This window comes from Cyrtonyx montezumae, unplaced genomic scaffold (genome assembly GCF_038088225.1).
Source record: "Cyrtonyx montezumae isolate F1298 unplaced genomic scaffold, pur_monq_1.0 scaffold_24, whole genome shotgun sequence".
In the NCBI taxonomy this organism is placed as follows: domain Eukaryota; kingdom Metazoa; phylum Chordata; class Aves; order Galliformes; family Odontophoridae; genus Cyrtonyx; species Cyrtonyx montezumae.
In genome coordinates, this window is record NW_027071981.1 from 5,757,246 (window position 1) to 5,777,651 (window position 20,406).

The window sequence follows — 20,406 nt, forward strand, 5'->3', positions numbered from 1 at the left end:
ATAATATACTTTCACAGTGGCACCAACATAAAACTACTCAATTACATAAGCTGCATCTCAAATCAGATTGACTGTGATAAATGCGAATCCTTAAGTCATCGTTCTTTTCTCAGAAAATCAAACAATCAAGATAGCCTTTTAGCAGAAAACAACACCTGGTAGTGTTTTTAGTGAACTGCATCAAGTAATTCCAAGACTCATAGCACTCTGAACACAAGTTCACTCCAGTGATCTGAACAGGACCACAAACCTGAGGCAGTTTGGAGAGCTATAGATTACAGAAGTAATCCACTAGAAGGCACAGTGCATGATCCTGAAACGTTTGAATTACTGCATTATTGCTATACCTGGTTACAGTCTTTTACGGAGTGGGTTGAATCTGATAGCTGATCAGCATGTGTTGTGTCTTCCTTTCATCTTGCGACTGAAATGGAATGTGGGATTTAGGAAATACGATTCTGGCGTAGACTTCCTACCTAACACTTGGTAAATCAGTCTATCTGTCAGCTTCCCTTTCTGGGTACCCAGCCTGTGACATGCACACGTGTAAGTCAGAACATGCTGACCATATGCTAAGTGTCCTATGGGGCTTGCAGACATGTGACATTCTGGAAGTGCAAACTTATTTTATTTAGGAATGAAGTCTTGTTACCCTTTGTTCTGTTGCATTTCTAAATATTATAGGCAAAATATCCTCCAAATCCCTCTACATACAGTGCATAACTGCAGTAGTACTAGGGAGAATGAATGAGGCTGCGTTCTTTAAAAAGTGGTTATGTGAAATCTATGAAATGAGTTCTATTACTGCACTGAAGTATTTGCAGGCTTGCATTGCTTTTTTCAGCTGGCTTTGGTTGAAACTGAAAACCTCGAGGGCTAAATCACCCAAAGGAGAAGATGACGACAAGATGTAAGCCAGCGCTAGCACTGAGGATCTTCAGACACGCTCCCAGCCAAGGGTAAGGGAGAACAACTCATTTGTGGGAGCAGCCGCGCTTCCCGCCCAACGGCGCCGGCGTGACGTCATCACTGCGCGCCGGGCAGACCCCGCCCCTTCGTTGCACTTCCGGTCTCAGCGTACTTTGTGGTATAGCCGCGCTGCGGTGGTGCGGCTGAGGACGGGGATGGAGGGTTCCTTCCCTTCGGCATAAGCGTCGTCCCATTGCGGCGTATGATTGAACGGCTTTCGGAGTGTGGGAGCGAGGGCCACTAACGCTCAGTGCGTTATCCCAGCCCCGCCAGGCGTGCGTCTGCGAGGTGTGGAGGTGATGTCTGCGGAAAGGTCGGTATCGCGACCCTAAGTGCTAAAGTTCCTCAGCACTTCGTCCGCCATAAAGAGCGGGGAGGTGTGGGTTATAAGCTGCTTTGATTTGTGCATGTGCTTATTCCGGATGACACTCACGTGGTCAGGGGAAGTGTGGGCTGAGAGCCTTAGAGGCTTCCAGGGGGCTGTGACCTTCCCAAAGCTGAGCTTGTGCAGCACTGGTTCTACTGGTGAGCACAGAGAGGGTAAACATTGCGTGAGTTTAGTTACAAAACAGATGTGAGCTGTGGGATTTTCAGCTGAAGTTGTGAAGCTGGGACATCTCCCTGTGTGGGTAGGTTGAGAGAGCTGGAGCTGTGAAACCTGGAGAAGGGAAGACTCTGAGGAGAGCTGAAAGCAGCTGTTTGGTATCTAAAAGGGGGCTGTAAGAAGGATGGGGACAGGCTCTTTAGTAGGGTCTGTCCTGACAGGAGAAGGAGAAATGGTTTCAAACTAAAAGAGAAGAGCTTTAGATTGGATACAAGAAGCAATTTTTTTCACAGCAAGGATTGTGAGATGCTGGAACAGGTTGCCAAGAGAGGTGGTGCATGCCCCAACCTTTGAGACGTTCAAGGTCAAGCTGGGCCAGGCTCTGCGCATCTGACTGAGCTGTAGGTGTCCCTGTTCATTGCGGGAAGGCTGGATTAGATGACCTTTAAAGGTTCCTTCCAACTCGATGATTCTGTGGTTCTATAGTGTTGTAACTTGAGAGGTCTTGAGAAATCAGTGTCTGTTGTAAGAAGAGCCTGATTTATCAGGGGAGATATGATTTGCATGTACAGGCCTTGGTTAAAGTACTTCATTCTTTTCCCTTGACAGAAAGCCAGGTTATATGTAAAACTTCAGACACTGAGCAAATAAAATACCTCTTCTATGAAGGTGAATGTGTCCTCTTGTGGCTATTACAGAAACATGGTGGGACCTCTCCCATGACTGGAATACTGGGATTGATGGCTACAAGCTCTTCAGAAGGGATAGACAGGGAAGAAAGGGTGGTGGCATAGCTCTCTATATCAAAGAGTGTTTTGATGTTGAAGAACTAGTGGTTGGAAATGACAAAGTAGAGTGTCTATGGATAAGGATCAGGGGGATAGTCTTTAGGAGTGACATCGTGGTGGGGGTCTGTTATAGACCACCTAGTCAGGATGAAGAAATAGATGAGATGTTCTATAAACAACTCGTAGATGTTGCACGATGGCCAGCACTCGTTCTCATGGGGGACTTCAACTTCCCTGATATATGCTGGAAATACAATACTGCGCAGAGGAAGCAGTCCTTGAGATTTCTAGAATGTGTGGATGATTGCTTCCTGACACAGCTGGTGCAAGAGCCTACCAGGAGAGATGCCTTGCTTGACCTACTTTTCACTAACAGGGAAGGACTAGTAGGGGATGTGAAGGTTGGAGATTGTCTTGGCCAGAGTGACCATGAAATGGTAGAGTTTGCTATTCTGGGTGCCGTCAAGAGGGTGACTAGCAAAACTATTACCTTGGACTTCCAGAGGGCAGACTTTGACCTGTTCAGGACGCTTGTTGCAAGGGTCCCTTGGGACTTGCTCCTGAAGGGTAAAGGGGTCCAGGAAGCCTGGATGCTCCTCAAGATGGAAATCTTAAAGGCACAGGAGCAGGCAGTCCCGGAGTCCCGTAAGTCAAGCCGGAGGAGCAAAAGACCAGTGTGGATGAACCGGGATCTTTTGTTGAGACTCCGAGAGAAAAAGAGAGTCTATGTCCTCTGGAAGATGGGTCAGGCTACTTGGGGTGACTACAGAGAACTGGCCAAGATCTGCAGGCAGAAAGTTAGAAATGCTAAAGCCCAGCTTGAAATTAGGCTGGCTACTGCTGTAAAGGAGAACAGGAAACCCTTTTACAAATATATTAACAGCAGGAGAAAAACTAAGGAAAATTTCCCTCCTTTACTCAACGAGGCAGGCAATATAACCACAGATGATAAGGAAAAGGCTGAGGTTCTCAATGCCTTCTTCACATCTGTCTTTAATAGACAGGACAGTTATCCACATGGTACTTGCCCTGACCTTGAAGTCCGGGACGGGGTGCATAATGCACCCCCTGTGATTCAAGCAGAGACGGTCAGAGATCTTCTCCTCCATCTGAACTGCCACAAGTCCATGGGGCCAGATGGGATCCACCCAAGGGTGCTGAGGGAGCTAGCAGAGGTGATTGCTGAGCCACTTTCTGCCATCTATCAGCATTCCTGGTTATCTAGAGAGGTCCCACAAGATTGGAGGCTTGCCGATGTGACTCCCATCTTCAAGAAAGGCCGTAAGGAAGACCCGGGGAACTACAGGCCTGTCAGCCTGACCTCGGTATCAGGGAAAGTTATGGAACAGATGATATTGAGGGAGATCACACGTCACGTGCATGGCAATAAAGGGATCAGACCCAGCCAGCACGGGTTCACCAGGGGCAGGTCGTGCTTGTCCAACCTCATCTCCTTCTATGACTGGGTGACCAGACAGGTAGATGAGGGAAAGGCTGTTGATGTAGTCTACCTGGACTTCAGCAAGGCCTTTGACACGGTCTCCCACAGTATTCTCCTAAGGAAACTGGCAGCCCGTGGTGTGGACAGGTTCACTCTTCTCTGGGTGGAGAACTGGCTGGAGGGCCGTGCCCAGAGGGTAGTGGTTAATGGAGTTAAGTCCAGCTGGCGTCCTGTAACGAGTGGTGTCCCCCAAGGGTCAGTTTTGGGGCCCATCTTGTTTAATATCTTTATTGATGACCTAGATGAGGGAATTGAGTGTATGCTCAGTAAGTTTGCAGATGACACAAAGCTGGGAGGATGTGTCAAACTGCCTGAGGGTAGGGAGGCCCTTCAGAGGGATTTGGATAGGCTGAACAGCTGGGCTGAGCTCAATGGGATGAGGTTCAATAAGACCAAGTGCCGGGTCCTGCACTTTGGCCACAATAACCCCATGCAATGCTATAGGCTTGGGGCAGAATGGCTTGAAGAATGTAGTGAGGAAAAGGACCTGGGGGTGTTGGTTGATGCTCGGCTCAACATGAGCCGGCAGTGTGCCCAGGTGGCTAAGAAGGCCAACAGCATCCTGGCCTGTATTAGAAATAGTGTAGCCAGCAGGAGCAGGGAGGTGATCATCCCCCTGTACTCAGCTCTGGTACGGCCGCACCTCGAGTACTGTGTTCAGTTTTGGGCCCCTCACTACAAGAAGGACATTGAGGCCCTGGAGCGTGTTCAGAGAAGGGCAACAAAACTGGTGAGGGGCCTGGAGCACAAGTCTTATGAGGAGCGGCTGAGGGAGCTGGGATTGTTCAGTCTGGAGAAGAGGAGGCTCAGAGGAGACCTTATTGCACTCTACCATTTCCTGAAGGGGGGTTGTGGTGAGGAGGGGGTAGGCCTCTTCTCCCTGATAAGTAATGACAGGACGAGAGGGAATGGCCACAAGTTGCGCCGGGGAAGATTTAGATTAGACCTGAGGAAGCATTTCTTTTCTGAAAGAGTGGTCAGGCACTGGAATGGCCTGCCTAGGGAGGTGGTTGAGGCACCATCCCTAGCGCTGTTCAAGAAGCGTTTAGATGAGGTGCTAAAGGACTTAATTTAGTAGTTGGGTAGGGATAGTGATAGGAGGATGGTTGGACTAGATGATCTTATAGGTCCTTTCCAACCTTATGAACTTATGAACTCTTCCTTACTGTAGGTTGCATATCCCCACTGGAGGATTTGTTGCTGCTAGTAACTTTGTGGGGGACTTTGAGTTACAACCTGAACTTCAAGGTTATGCCAGCCAGATGGTCTTACTTCTGATGCACATAAAAATGGAAAGGTGTGATTGTAAAGTGAAATTAAAAGGTGTCTGTCACTTAGCTGGCTGTAAAAACATGGTAGAGTGCTTTGCTTCTAAAATATTGTTAATCCTGTAGCAGTATGTCCCACGCTAAAGCAAACAGGCAGTGCTTAACATGATGCTGTATTCCACAGTGTAAGGATCTTCAAGGGCTTGTAAGATTTCTTGATTTTTCCCATGGGAAATGCAGGCCTTTGAATAATTTGCAGAAATTGTACCAGCCTTCTGGAACAGTTCTGGTCATCGCACTTCCAAGTAGAAGCAGAACCAGAACTGGATAAGGTAGCACAGACTTATAATTGCATAAAGGTGATTGGGGGATAAGAATGAGAGTGAAGCTTGATACTCTTACATTTAGAGCTGTTGCCTAGGGGATGTGGCAGCAGATGAGGAAAGCTCTGAGGCTGTAGCCTTTGCTACCTTTGAGCTTTTTTTTGGTTCAGTATAACTACTTGCTCTTCTCTGTTCTTTATGCAGGCTTGCTGTGGGGCATCCTGCTGGGCCTCAGGGTGCACACCACCTCTAGTTACCTCTCCACATAGGCAGTGTTTCCTGTGCATGCTGTTCTGTGTAAGCACCTTTTTATCTATGCTGGGAAGTTGTTTGCCCAAGTTCCTTTTCCCCTGCCTCCCCTGTTCTCCCAGTTCTTTGTTTTCCCTTCTATGTCGGGCTATGGTTACTGCTATGCACTTTTTTTTCTGTGCTGGAGTTCAGTTTTCCATCTTCACTGATTTCTTACTTAATTCTGTCCCTGTGAAATCTCCCATGTCCCCAGATGAATTTTCTCTATTATTCCCTCACTTCTGTGATTTTTTTCTGCACATCTTTGGAACGTCGCTGGTCTCCTTTTTGTCAGTTTGTTAGCCAAAAGTAGATTAGGATTGCTGTTCAGAACAGCAGAGAAAGTTACTGCATAAAGTGCAAATGTAGGAAACTAAATTCCCATGAAAGGAAGTATGCTTTATGGAATGTAGAGCTAGTGGCTAGAGGAAATGAGTGGCAGCACAGGATGGAAGAAGTAGGGCACTCCAGGTTTGAGCATACATGGGGGGGCTGGTTCATTTCTGTTTGCTGGGGATTTGGTAGGAGAGAACTGCTGACTGCTGTCACAGACTGGAAGAAAAGCCCCATTGGAATACAGATACATTGTCAAAGTGGATGTGGCTCAGTAAACTATACTAGGGGACAGTGTTTTGCTGTATGAGTACATCTTGATATTCAGTGCAACCAGAAGTATGAGATTAAACATTCAAATCTAACATCACTTGAAGGCCTGTCTTGAAGTGAGCTCAATATGAAGACAAGGCTTTCTAATGCTTAAAAAAGAGGCAAGAACCAGCAGTAAGTGCAAATTAGATGCAGTATTAAACACAGTGACACATGCTGAATTGATGTGTTTTCTGTTTGTGTCAAACTACTTCAAATAAATGATTTTTATCCTGAAAGTGCATTTTTAATTCCTGGTGGAAGTAGCGTATGTGACACTGAGCGTATTTTAATTCTGTCTTTTGAAAGTTCATGTAGTTTTTTTACTTTCATCATTCTTCACCAGCAAAACCTCTCATTATGCACCCACAGCACAATTAGTGTTTGTTTCTCAGTATAAGAGAGCTTTGGTGTCTGGGTGGGCAGGAGGGAAGGTGAGGGTGGTTTGTTTTCTTCTTAAGCAAGCAGGTGACTTTTTTTTTTTGTGTTGAGGTTTATGTTGGCTTTTGAGCCTACGGTTAAAAGGGAAACTTGTTCCTGGTAGATTGATGTCATGCAGTCAGGCCACATTTTTCCTCACTTTGTTTCCCTTGTTGTCTTCAGTCAAAATCAGCCTTTTTTTATTTTGTATTTATGGGTTGTGAACTTTCCTTCGTGTTCTCAAAATTAAAGATCTGATAAAGTACTATTAGTGCATAACCTCCGATCATATGTTCAGCATTGTGTTACTATTTGCTAATGAAAATGTGTTCTCAACCTGATTTTTTTTCCCCATCTTTTTCCTGGTGTTCATGTTTGATCAGCAAATATTGTTGTATCTTGTATCTTAATGCTTGTAGTGTTGTTAATTAGTGGTGTTAATTTTTCTAAGTTGGATGTCTGACAAATAAAATACAGTCAGCAAATCCAACAAAGTAAGTGTGTTGTAAACATCCACTTCTGGATCTGAATTTCTCCATGTTCCAAATACGTAGAGAAACAGTTGTACAACTTAGAGGAGATCTTGTTTGTGATTTTAATATCTGAAATGTAATTATTGAGGGCACTACAAGATTTAGGCATATTTACATAGTCACTGATATGGTCTCATTCCTCCCATCCTTGCCTTTGTCATTCAGTAGGTGTGACTGTGGTGTGTGTGTGTTGGTTTTGGCAGAAACAGTTCTGTGGAGGTCTGGTGTACATTTCCTAATGCAGTGTTAAGTTTGCTCTTGTTGATTTAATACTCTCAAAACTATTGTAGGCTGTTGACTGCTGCTTTATTGACATGTGCTAACACTGTAACATATCCTGCTCAGAGATTAGTAATGCTGAAACAACAGTCTAATGAAAAGAGAGAGGTCCCTGCACAGCGGGAGGAGGAACTTGCTGTAGTTCCCACTGAACAGCAGACACAAAGCTGGACGTGTTCTCCCTCCTTTGTAGACAGAAGGAGCAGGCTTACACTGAGTGCTCTACCCTTCAGTGCCACATGCAGCCTTGTTCCAGTGTTCCCTTTCAGAAAAACTTATTGAGCTGTCTCTTCTTTCTGGTAGAGTTATATCTCAGATTAAAGTGGCCCACAGGGAATTTAGAGAACTGGATACAGAGTTCACAGGAAGCGTTTCTTGGTCCAACTCCTAAATTTAATATTGAAAGAAGTAACTGACCCTGACATAAGTGGTGCTGCATAACTGCTCTAAAGCTGAAGTCATGTCTGTTCCTAGGATGAGCTGAAGCCATATCCCTAACTTTTGTGTGTGTGTGCTTAGTATTGTTCATGTACTGTGGTTTACTAGATGCTTAGAGCACTTGTAAGCAAGCAAATAATTTCCTTCTATCACACACCATAAAAGTTAAACACTGTTTTGGGACTGGTATAAGAATAGGTATGGCTTATAATTCTCCATTTGTGCTGTTTTGAACAGCAGTTAGAAGATATCCCTGAAACTATAGAATCTTCAACTGTGTCACTACTGATGTTGATTGCCGGAACTCTTCAAGAGGCTTTTTATAAGATTGAATGAATAAATGCTAATGTTTCTTATTTTTTAAGTAGTCTTTTGAATCTGTAGAGTGTGATACTAATTTTGCTGCTTCTTTCTAGATGGAAGTGTCAGAAGATATTAATGCAGAAGAATACCCCACTGAAATTCATGATTATCTTGCAACATTTGATAAATCTCTTTCTTCGGTAGATGAGATGCTGAAGACAATGATGTCAGTTTCTAGAAGTGAGCTTCTCCAGAAGGTAAATCATCTTCCTCTCAATAGTCTTTCTGTTATTAATACAGGGTCTGTTTGGCTAGCCACTGCATGGAGAATTAACAAATACTACACTTCATGACCTCTCGCACCTAATATTTGAAACATCTACATTTCTAAGATACCCAGACAATGCTGTGAACTCAGTGAAGGTGGAAAGTGGATCATTTAGGTAATGGGCATTCTGCCCTATTCCTCACCTTCCCAGAAGCACACACTGAGTGCTCTTCCTGAGCAGAGAGCTTGTCAGAGTTGTCTGTGGCCTTTTCACAATGAACATCATGGAACCTGGTTAATATAGAAGGATGTAAAGATGAATTGGCAGCGTTGATAATTGATCTCCTGGTGACTTGCAGAATCTGGTCCCTGGAAAACTGAGCTGTTTTTTCTAGCTGTGTTGCGAGTCTGTAAAGTCCATGGGTGTTTTTTTCTTCATAACATAAAGATGGTGAAGTACTCCCTGAATACCCATACAAGTCTGTCTATTTTTGACAATTAAAACCTTATGCCTATCTTTCTTTAAGACAAGGTGAAGCTAACACAAGGGGACTTTTTAAATTCTCTGAGGGTTTTTAACATAAATGAGTTATGAAGAAAGCAGTCTTGACAACACCGATCTTTTGAGAGTATCCATGTTAGGACTAGTGAGCTGTACAGTGTTTCAGAGTATCAGAGTTTCTGAAACTCCTATAGGACTAAACCAATAAGTTGACTTTGACAGTTGAAGAGGGAAAAAAAACCCTCTGCTACTTTTATTCCTGTGTTGTGCAGCCCGAAGTGTTCTAGCATATACAGTCTGACATATATAACATTCATTGCCTGTTGGTAGCATACTCATCTGAGCTTCAGTAATCCAGAGGTGTTCTTTTTTTCTTCCAGTGATAGCAGAAACTATTTTGAAAGTATTTTTTGTGGGTCTTTTTCCTGATTATGTAAGTCAAAGAGCTGCATGCTAAGAGATTTGTTAATTTGGTCCTATGGTACTGTGGGGTTTAAGATCAAACTGGGAAAGTGACATGACTGGTTGGTAAGGATGGAATAATCCTGTGGTGGCAGGTAAAGACATGCTTCATCTCAGTGATCCTGTGTTGTAAAAATATGCAATTCAGTATGCATCTATGAATACATTAATACACAGTTCTGGAATAGGCACATTACTGAAATCTGTGGACAACTTAAAAATGATTTTTCTTTCCATTCTAGTTAGAACCTCTTGAGCAAGCAAAACTGGATTTGGTTTCAGCATACACACTGAATTCAATGTTCTGGGGTAAGTATGTGGTAGGAGGACAAGGTTCAAATATCACCATTGAAATGCTTTGTAGACAGCTGCAAACATCAAATATAATTTCATAACCAAGGAGATAGAAGCTCATGAATAACTCTAAAAACCCAAATTATTGCTATCCTTAAGGTAATGATGTTGATAATTGCAGAAGCTGACTTAGTACGTGCCTGAGGATCTTTTTCTTCAGTTTTTTCTTAGCTGCTTTTTCTGTCCTCCTTTAGAAGGCAAAGTTTAACTGCATTATGTATCTTATAAATTTGTTACATATATGTATTTGCAATATTTGGTGACAGTATTGCATCAGATACTTGACCGTGTGGTTAAGCACCGTGGTTAGTAGTTTTATGTGGGAATTAGTTTTCTTGTATGACTGGTTAATTGGGCATTAATTTATCACAGCCATCCCTATCAAAAACACGTTTTCTTCTTGTAGTGTACTTGGCTACTCAGGGAGTCAATCCAAAGGAACATCCAGTGAAACAGGAACTGGTAAGGTTCTTACGTTGCATGCCTTGAATGCTTTACTTGCCCAGCACTGTTAAGCACTGTTAACGTGTATGGAAGTAGATGTATATTTATATCTACTTCTAAAATTGCTATATTGCCATAATTGCACACATATGCTACATAGTGTTATGTAATTGCCTGTTAGTATGCCCTGCTGGGGTCTCTAAATTAAGAAATTCATATGTTTAGTTCCTAACAGCACAGTTTAAAGTATCATCTGTAGAGCCTGCTGAAATAAGAAAAAATGAGATGAATAACGTCATCTTTCTTTTTCTACCTTTGTTTTGGGAACTGAATTCTGAACAGAATACCTTTTCACTTGTATCTGTTAAATGGAAAAATGTTGTCTGATAGTAATTTATAACTTTTTTTCTTAGGAATACTTGGAATCATGTTAATCTCTAAGGCTGCCTTTTCTTACTTTTGTATGACTCTGAAAGCATAGTGTGGTTGATTTACTAGCAAAGACGGGAAAGAGCCCCCCCTTCCTCCAAGTCCTCCATTAATTCATTTTCTCAGCAGTAAAGAATCCAGTTCAGCAACAAAGCTAAAAGCTTTTTTGGCACCAGTTGTATGTGTATTGTCCAGTAATTCTGCATTAGTGACATATTTACAGCCTATAATAAATCTTTTAGGTTTGTCTTTATATTCCATTTAGTTGCATGACTACAGTATAGAAGGCATGGCATCTTGCAAATTCTGCTGACTTAAAATATCAAATCATTTAGCCTTAAGAAAAAATAGAATTCAAAACTTAGAGCTACCCTTCATAATTCTTGTATAAATGAAAACTTTAAATCTAGGCTATCATAATATACTTAGCTTAAATGTAATCCTTAGGTAACCAGAGTGGTAGAAGATAGGACTGAAAGATGTGGAAAGCTAGCTTGAATAACAAGAATCTTTCTATTTTTAATTTTGTGAGTCTAGACTGTATCATATTAAAAAATGGATCCATTAATATTTCATGAACTTTCAGTCAGTTTCTTGTTTCTCCTATATTATATAGTGTTTGATTATTGTGTTAGTTTAGCTATACTAAAAATAAATTCTCTTCTGCTGTGGATATTTTATGCTGGCATTTTACTTCACAATTGTCAGTCACTTTAAATCTGAAAAAGAGTGACTTGTCGTAGGCTACATTCTTACCGGCTCTCTTTCCAAGTATTGAGGTGAATGAATGTACTTTCCTTCCTTTCGAGAACATTCTGATGATCTCATTCCATGTGAAGGAGAATAAAAAGATTGTTCTGTCATGATTGTTTTGTTCTTAGGATTGCTCCTTCTGTATGTTCAGGGATTCAAATGATATTAATGAATCTCGCATTCAAGCTATCAGAATTCATTTCTTTTAACATCTTGATGTTTGTCAGCTGTTTCTTCTCTTGTTGATACATGTAGGCTTGATAAATGTAGGCTTGCTACTTGTTCTCGTTAACCATCTGTCACTGAAGAAATATCGCAGTCTATCACAATTTCAGACCCTGTAAAGCTGAATTTTTTTATATGGAAAGATTGCCCCATCTTTTTGACAAATTTTTTTATTAGGGGTCAGTGAAGAACCAAAAAGTCAGATCTGTGGTGTAGGTCTTGTAGCTGATGATCCAAAAGCTGTCAGTAATTATGTGGGTTAGGTAATACCAGCATGTATTTCATTAGCAATACCCATAAAGGTCCTGTTAGTCCACTCTTGCAATTCCTGCATTGGGTAAAGCACTGTGTGTGTGTCATATGTGTACATTGCTGTTGTTTATTGCATGTAGTACAGTAACACCTGAAGGCCCTACAGTTCAAGGCCATATTGGGCTAAATAGCTAGGTGTGGAACCTATGAGCCAAACTTATATTTATTTTATGGAATTACTTCAAGTGTCCTCTCTGTTCACTTAAATGCATCAGAATGCTTTGAGTATGTCAAGGGGGACTTAGCAATTAATCATTTCAGGTTTTTAACCACAGAGCTTTTGTATAGTTGCATGTTTGATGTGTTACCTTAGTTTTGTGTAAGATGCTTTACACCGATTTCTTCTTCCTCCTTAGTAGTTGGGTAGAGATAGTGATAGGAGGATGGTTGGACTAGATGATCTTATAGGTCCTTTCCAACCTTATGAACTTATGAACTTATGAACTTCTCTTTTGTAGACAGTGAGGAGTGCAATTTTATAAGTCCATCACATCTAAATACTCATTTTGCCATCTTTACTTAGGTCAAACTCCAGACTGAGTTCAGTGTTTTGTTTTTTAGCAACATTGAATACAGTTCTGTCATCTCACTGTAAGTTTGTAGGATTTCATGTTCCTTTGGTGATGGATGCCATGCAAATATTAGTATGGTAGGTACTGTGATGGAAAATCTGCTGAAAGAGAAGCCTCAAGTTTGCAAAGAGCCTAATTTATATTTAGATGCTATTTTTCTGTGTGTTATAGAGAGGTAACTGTGTGGAGTGTTCCTGCTCATCGGTTTGACTTTAGAAGTAATCTTGGAAGAGTGGTTTGGAAAACAAAAACCACAAAAAACCCTCAAAAAAAAACCCTCAAACATACATATTTTTTTTCCTAGGAGAGAATAAGAACATACATGAACAAGGTCAAAGAAATAGCAGACAAGAAAAAGGCATCCAAACTTGATAAAGGAGCAGCTTCCAGATTTGTAAGAAATGCACTCTGGGAACCAAACCCTGAAAATGACCAAACTCCTGTTAAAGCAAAAAAGAGAAAGATGAACTGATTTTTTTTCCCCTTTATATTATCAGAGACACCTAGAGTTATCAAAATGTGTTTTCTGCACTGTATGAGTCTCACAGAAGTGCAGTATAGCAGCATCTTGATTAAGTTATACTTAGGAATCTTGCAGGATTGTGTTTTGTCCAGGATGCTCCTCCCTGAGGTAACTATGCACTGAGGTTTAAAAAAAAAAAAAGACTTGTATGTATACCTGTGTGTGCTGTGTGATGCTCCAGAAGTAACATTTCATTATTGAAATGATAATGCCCTGCCATATACTTGATTAACGTTACCTATAATGCCTAAGAATTTTTACTCATGAATGGTTGACAGTTTTTGTATGTACTTCATTTCTTGAATATTAAAACAATCTCAAACAATACTATTCAGTTTGTGGTGTTTATATACTGAGAAAGTAAATGTGGGTTTTGCATTGAGTTCTTGTGTTCATGGAGTATTGTAAGGTTTATTCACTATATTAAACAGTTCAGTTTTCAGCTTCTGGAATAGAGTGTATGCCGTATTCCCTTACTTCTGTGGTCTCTGAACAAACTGAGATTCAAGGGCTGCAAGCAGGAAGCCTGAGTTCCACTTCAAGCCCTTGTGCCCCATCACTGTAGGGGGGAGACCACAACAAAAACAGCCTGAATGAGCCCTTTGTAGGGCCTGGACTAAGTGGGGGACAGCAAACAGGAAACAGCAGGTGCAGGAACTGGATTGGAATTTTGGCTATAGTGTGCATCTCTTACTGCTGACTCAGATAATGTGCTGTGAGGTGCTAGGAGTGTGGTTGTTGCTCTTTTTCAGATCTTTGTTCTCTGGTACGCTTCAGACTACTGCTCTGCCTTGTTAAATAGTCTGTTTCCTTCAAACCTGAAGCTTAGTTGTTCAGGGGAGGGCGTATGTCAGTTTCTTCAGAAGAACCTAATAAGTTCTACAAAGCAAAACTGTACTAGTCCAAATGCTGTGTAACAACTAGTGGTAAGTTGTTTATGAAGGACAAATAAACAGTGTAATTCACCAAAATGCTGTTTGGGTAGCAGCGTATAGTCTTGGGAAATATACTTAGTGTAAAAGACTTAAATATTAAAACAAACAAATCCAGTCTGCCTATAGTGCTCCAAGTTGAATGATTTACAGTGGGTGGGTTTTGTTTTCAGTGTTGTCCTACACTGTGCAATGCAGAGTACGATCAATTTCAGTGAGGTGCTGAAATGAAGATTCTCTTTGTTTAGGTAGTCACAGACTACCTAGAAGGAAATACTTGAAGTAATTGTCAAGTTTAATTAACTCAAATAATTGCTGTATATCTCTGGAAGCATTTCTAGTAACTGGTATGAATTTACAGATTTCTGTTTGGGATTAAACTCTGAACAAACAAGAATTCCTTCATTCCAGTTAAAGCAATCCAGCTAAGGAGAACTTGCTTGTGTAGATTCTGATGCTGATACCTAACTGCTGCCTCAGATCTACAGGACAGCTCATGAACGTGTACATCAAAAGCACAAAAACTTTTGCCAGCTAAAAGGTAAGATGGGCATGTTTTATTTCTATAGGCTAATGTCAGTTATGCAAAATGAAAGAACAGACTCATGAGTCATCTTCTTAAGGTTAACGTAAGGTTAAAGTTGTGAAGTATTCAAAGTGTGTTGTTCACTAAAAAGACAGCAGGAGTCATATAAAGCAGTTCTTGGTGTGTTTGGTAGATTTGGACAGTTCATTTGGTAAATCTGTATGTCCTGTGTTGTACCCCCCCTTTGAACTTACTGCAAAGGAAATGTGTAGAATATTAAACCAGGCTTGTGGACTTTGTGTCAGTGTGGCTATTTTCCCATGTAAAGGTTCCAAACGTTAGTCTCAAAAACAATGTGATTTAAAGAACAGGTGTCCTTTGAACTAGTTAGTAAGACATTAGGATGTAAGTGGTCTGAAGTGGCAGAAGCTACAAGTGCTTTAATGCAGAGACTTTTGAGGAGATGTCTTGTACTCTGGCACACTTAATCTGGAGGAAACAGGTAGATAGTCTTCTATTTATGTGCAGTACTGTTAATTAAAAGGGAATTGAAGGACATTTCCATTGCATGGTTTTCCTCTTAAGCTTTAATTATACCTTTTGCTTTAGAAGGTTAATTTCTGAAAAAGCCATAATTCAGTGTACAGTGAAGTACACAGCTTTCAGTGGTAAATGTTTAAACAAGAATAACACAAGGATATTAGAGAAGAGTTACTGAAGTAGAAATCCATCTGGTATAATTATGTACATGTAGCTGACCCTTGTGATAGGGAAGTTTATATACGTGTAACACATGCCACTTTGAATATACATAAGGGTTGTGTGGCTGCTCTGATGACAGACCATGGGTTTGCGGCTTTTCTAATGCAAAGACAGTAAGTCCAATCAACATCCCAAAAACTGAGGAGCATCACCATGTGTCCATTACTGACCCTTGGCCCTATTAGTAGCTTGACATCTTCCTGTGTTACCTTGGTTCTGCTCTAGAAAATGTCTTTAAGAGTTTACTGTGACTGCAAACAATTGAGGATGTTTACTACAACCTTGATTTGTGCTCTATGTGCTAGTTGTGAGTTAGGAAGTCAACCTATCACTAATGTTGATTTCTATTCTTTCAGTATTTTTATTATTTGAGAAGTTAGGATGACATAAAATATCCACTCTTAACTTCTCCCAGCCATGAAAATCAATACTTTCTGACAAGACTTCATGCTAGCATTAATGTTCCTGTTTCACTGGAAGTCTCCTTGCAACTTAGTTATCTGGAGTGCTAAAAGCTAAAGAAGGGTCAAGTTACCTTGGAAATTTACTATAAAAATATTTAATATAAAAATAATTACTATAAAATACTGTTAAGAGAGTTGTCTTGTAATTCAAAGGGACACCAAAATCTGCTTTTTAATCTGTAGGGCTAGAAGCATTACAAATATAAAGAAAAAAAAAACTAGGTTTCTGTATATAAACAGGAGGCATCACTTTTGGAGTGACCTGTGTTACATGACGTACTTTGGTCAGGGGCTGATGAAGACCTGCTTCTGCAATCCCAGAAGAAGAGGCCTAGCCTCATCATGAAGGCAGGCAGTGGCAACAGGAATTGAGAACTCCAATCTGTATCTGGAAGCACAAGTGGAGGTCCATTGATGTTTGTGATGTTCTATGGCAGAGTTCCTTCTGGCAAGATCTCTCTGAACTTTTGACTCAATTTACATAGATTCTCTTCTACTGAGAGCAACTGCAAAACTTAGTACCTTAAAAACAAAAAAAGGAACAGCTTTTGAATGGAATGATGGGATGTCAATTTTCATTCATCAAACGTGGCTGGCTAGTAACATATAGCTGCTTTGGGCAGGTAAAGTGTAAGGAAACAACAGCGTACCATTTTTGGGCAAATTGTTGAAAAAAATTAACACCAGCTAACATTTGAGTGATGGGCAAAATCAGAATATAAGTGGAGAAATAATCATGAGACTTCGCAGAGGTGTTCTGCTTCTACAACAAAGTCAGTCTGGCAAACTTCAAACCGAAGAAATGTTCCAGTTCAAATTAATTGAAATTGGTTGCATCTCAAGTGGGTACAGTTTGTCTTTTTCATATCTTGAGATGTAAAGATGCCAAAATATGGCATTTGTTAACAAATATTCATATATGATTCTTAGTTAAATATTACTTGACAGCAATTTAAAAAAACAAACACATTATTATTTCTCTTAAATTGCTATAAGTAAATAAAGCAGTTTAACATTTTAGAATCAGCTATCACGTTAGGAAAAGATGTATTAACCTTCTGCAGTACGACACTGTCATTTTTGTTTACTTGCTTGAGTAATTCTCTCATTGAGCTCCAGAGTCTATGTGAATGCATTTGTTTTGTGGACCATCTTATCCTTAGCATTAAATTTGTCTTGTTATTAAATATTTCCTCCATTCCAATATGTTGTTCTTGTAATATTTTACTGATGCTCCTAAAAACTTGCCTTTTTTGCTTTTATCCTTCCTTGCAGAATTACAGATCTGCAGAATGTGCAGTGGTGATCTAAGATGATCTAAGAAGCAGACCTCGAACAACTCAGTTTTCATTGTCTGCTCCAAAGGGAAAAGAGAGAGCTTGTTTTTACTACTAAGCTGAGTGAATATGGTGTTGAAATCTTGTAATGGCAAAGTATCATTTTTATAAAGTGATATATTTCAGAGGGGATACTAGATTTGACTGTGAATAAAAAGCTTTATAAATTGAACATTTAAGAGGCTATCTTTTACTTCTCACTGTAAGGTTGCTTTGACATGCATCATTTCAATTTGGTGGTCCCGGCAAATGGATGGAAACAGTTCAGTATGTTAATTTGGTATCACCAAGAGGCTTCTCCTTAGTAGAGTGTAGGCACATTCCATGGAGGGATTTGAAGTCTATATAAAGTGATAGAAAATGGGTCTAATTCGCTTTGGGTTTACACCAGTACAGCCTTCATTTCAAAGGTACCTTGACCTGCTATCTCAAGTACATCAACAAAATCACTTCCTAGCAAGGATCACCTGAGATTCATGGTGATACATCTTGCACAGCAATAATTCAGCACAGGCAGAAAAAAATGGAGTCTAGCCTTGTATGTAAATGAACTCTTTTAAAGTAGCAGTTCTAGGGGCAAGTTCCTAGTTATGTTTTACCAGGGCACTCAGATAAAATGAACGTTTACTGAATTGCGCAAGTAAACAGTAGTATTTCATGTCAAGTGACAGGATATCAATGTTCACTTAAATGAGCTTGTTTTGAATTGTATTTTCTTATTTTTTTCTAGAGTTTTTATTTGTTATTCATCGTTTGAGTGTTTTTTGGCCTCATGGGAACAAATTTGTGATTGCTTATATGCACAAGTTACTGCTGCTGTTATTAAAAGGTGAGAGAAATGCTTAGTAACGATCATTGTCAAGATGGACAATATAAACAGTCTTTTTAATTTGTTGCCCTGGGCTAACAAGCATATTCCCCAGCTCACATACAAGACAAAACATGTTTTCTTGTGCAATGTTTCCATGGAGAGAGCATTTCCTCAGTGCAGTTAATCTCATGAGATGCTGTCTGCGTATGCATACAGTACACATCCACCAGAATGTTATGTGCCTCCTTGGATGGCAGGCAAGTTTTAAGTTCCTCTCTGAGCGTTTATCAGGGTCAAAAGTGTGCATTAATGAAATGCCTCTGTTGGAAACTATAATGTGATAGGCTTAATTCTTTATTCCTTTAAGTCAGCTGAAGTCTTGATTTAGTTTGAGTCACAGTAGCAAAAATCAAGCACTAAAGAACAAAATTTGGTTTCATGTAGCTATTCAAGTCTGTATGCATTGTGTAACAAAAACAACACTAAAATTTAGCTGATGTTGAGTTACTGAATTCCAGTGAAATCTGTCTGTTAAGGCCACATTCTGGATTCATAGACAGAATTTGCCTTTTTGTATGCACAGGGTTTACCACTGATACTTGCACAAAGTGCCCCAGCTCCTCATTATAATGTTCTTTTCCCAGGTTTTTATAGCTTTGCCAAATTTTAACTACTTGTATTGGTCTTGCTTGCTCTCTGCCATGGCTGATTTTTCTCTTTTTTTCTTTTGGAAAGGTTGAGTCATTATTCCTACGGTTGTGCTCAAGTAAATGGTTCCTGAAGTGTAGGTTGTGTTGCCAATGTTAGCTAAAACTTCTGTGTTTTTCTAGAGGCTTTAGCTTTCCTTCATTGAGGTAAGAAAAAAAAAAATTGGAATGCATTATCAGGAAGCTAAAGAAAAAAATTATCTCCGTGAAAATCTATCCAGATTGGGGTTCTAGAGAAACCTTGGAAGACAGCGTAGTAGAAATTGGCTCCTAATTTGCTTTTGTTGCAGCTTTCCCATGCATGGTCATCAGCATTGCAGAGCCCCAAGCTCAGTTTTGAAGCCACAAACCATTCTGAGAGGAATATGGGCTGTGCTATTGAATTCAAATTTATCTCAGATAATGACAGGGCGCTGTAACATTCTATATTCGCAGAACTGCACATTTAGTACAACCCTGCAACTTCAGCAGCCTTGCTTTAACGTAGCTTTATTCAGATTTCAGAACACTTAAAGTTAAAGCAGGCAAATGATGCTCCCCTATATATTTGATCAATTTACGTTGATCATACTGCTGTTTGTATCAAGTTGATTGATTTAATTTTCATGCATCACCTTCTGAAGTAGCACCAGTGAAAGCGTATCTCTTCACTGTTTAGGGGAGCTGAACATAGAAATCAGAAACATAAATATTTTGTCAGGAATCAAACCATGGTGGAAAGGGTTACTGTTGTTAGACTGTTGTTTAATTTGGTTTGGTGTTTGGTTTTTTTTTCTTTTCTGGGGGGGGGAGGGGTGTGAAGGGGGAAAAATTTTGGTAAGTAAAGTACACCGTGTATGGGCATTGGTTAATATTTCTGATGTTTCTAGATGTACATGTTCCTTATAATGCATTTTTGTTCTTTATTTCTTGAAACCAGTGGGGGACTGCTCATTTTGAGGCTTGGCCCTCCTATGTTTAACAAGAACAAAACAAGCTTGGAAGAAGCTTTCCTTTTTGCCTCATGCCATCCATGTAAGGTGGTATTGTCATAAAAATTGGGGACCAGATTTTGTCCTCAGCTTTGCTTGCACAGATTCTCAAAAGGCAAAGAGGCCAGAATCTGCCATTAGCTATAGTGACTTCTGAACTGAAAAAGAGTATTCTCACCCTGTGGAATTTTGTTCCCTTAAATGACTTTTTAAATAAGACAAATCCCATCCTGCATGTACTGCTGGCCTCAGAAACCTTGGTGGCCACTGCTTCAGCTGGCCAGCATTAGTAATGATTTACTTTATTTAAGAATATAAACTATAGTACATCCAACACCAGAAAAAGAGTTGATTCTCAGCTGATGTTAACTGGAGTGTCTTTGCTAGCACTGTGTCTGTGGAGACCATGTTATTAAGGTGCATTAACATTTCTTTGTGACATAACTGAAGAAAGTATCTTAACAGGTTCTGGAGGACATCTGGAACATGAAACAGGTAACTGTAAGCTTAGAAGTTTGCCATTGTCCATATTTACCATATCTGACACTTCTAGTAGGTTGGCTTATTTGTTTGCATTAAAGAAAGGCAGACATTTTTTCAGACTGATTACAGCACAACGGAGAAAGCATGCAAAGCCTTTTGCTTAGTTGCCTTTGTGCTTAAAGTCTGTTTCATCTCTTTTCAGCCTTTCATCTGCTTTTCCTATGTCTGCCTTCAACATTACTCAAGCGGGTTGCTCTCCTTCCACTTCCA

General features: G+C 40.3%; 1 protein-coding gene across 1 annotated transcript; it reads left to right on the forward strand.

Moving 5' to 3' along the window:
• The first annotated feature begins 1,164 nt into the window (after positions 1-1,164).
• On the forward strand, positions 1,165-13,367 carry C1D (C1D nuclear receptor corepressor). The gene is made up of 5 exons (XM_065739554.1): positions 1,165-1,282; positions 8,413-8,556; positions 9,774-9,840; positions 10,292-10,347; positions 12,925-13,367. Exons 2-5 carry the CDS (start codon positions 8,413-8,415, stop codon positions 13,090-13,092), a joined length of 435 nt encoding a protein of 144 aa, XP_065595626.1. The 5' UTR covers positions 1,165-1,282; the 3' UTR covers positions 13,093-13,367.
• Positions 13,368-20,406: the final 7,039 nt, after the last annotated feature.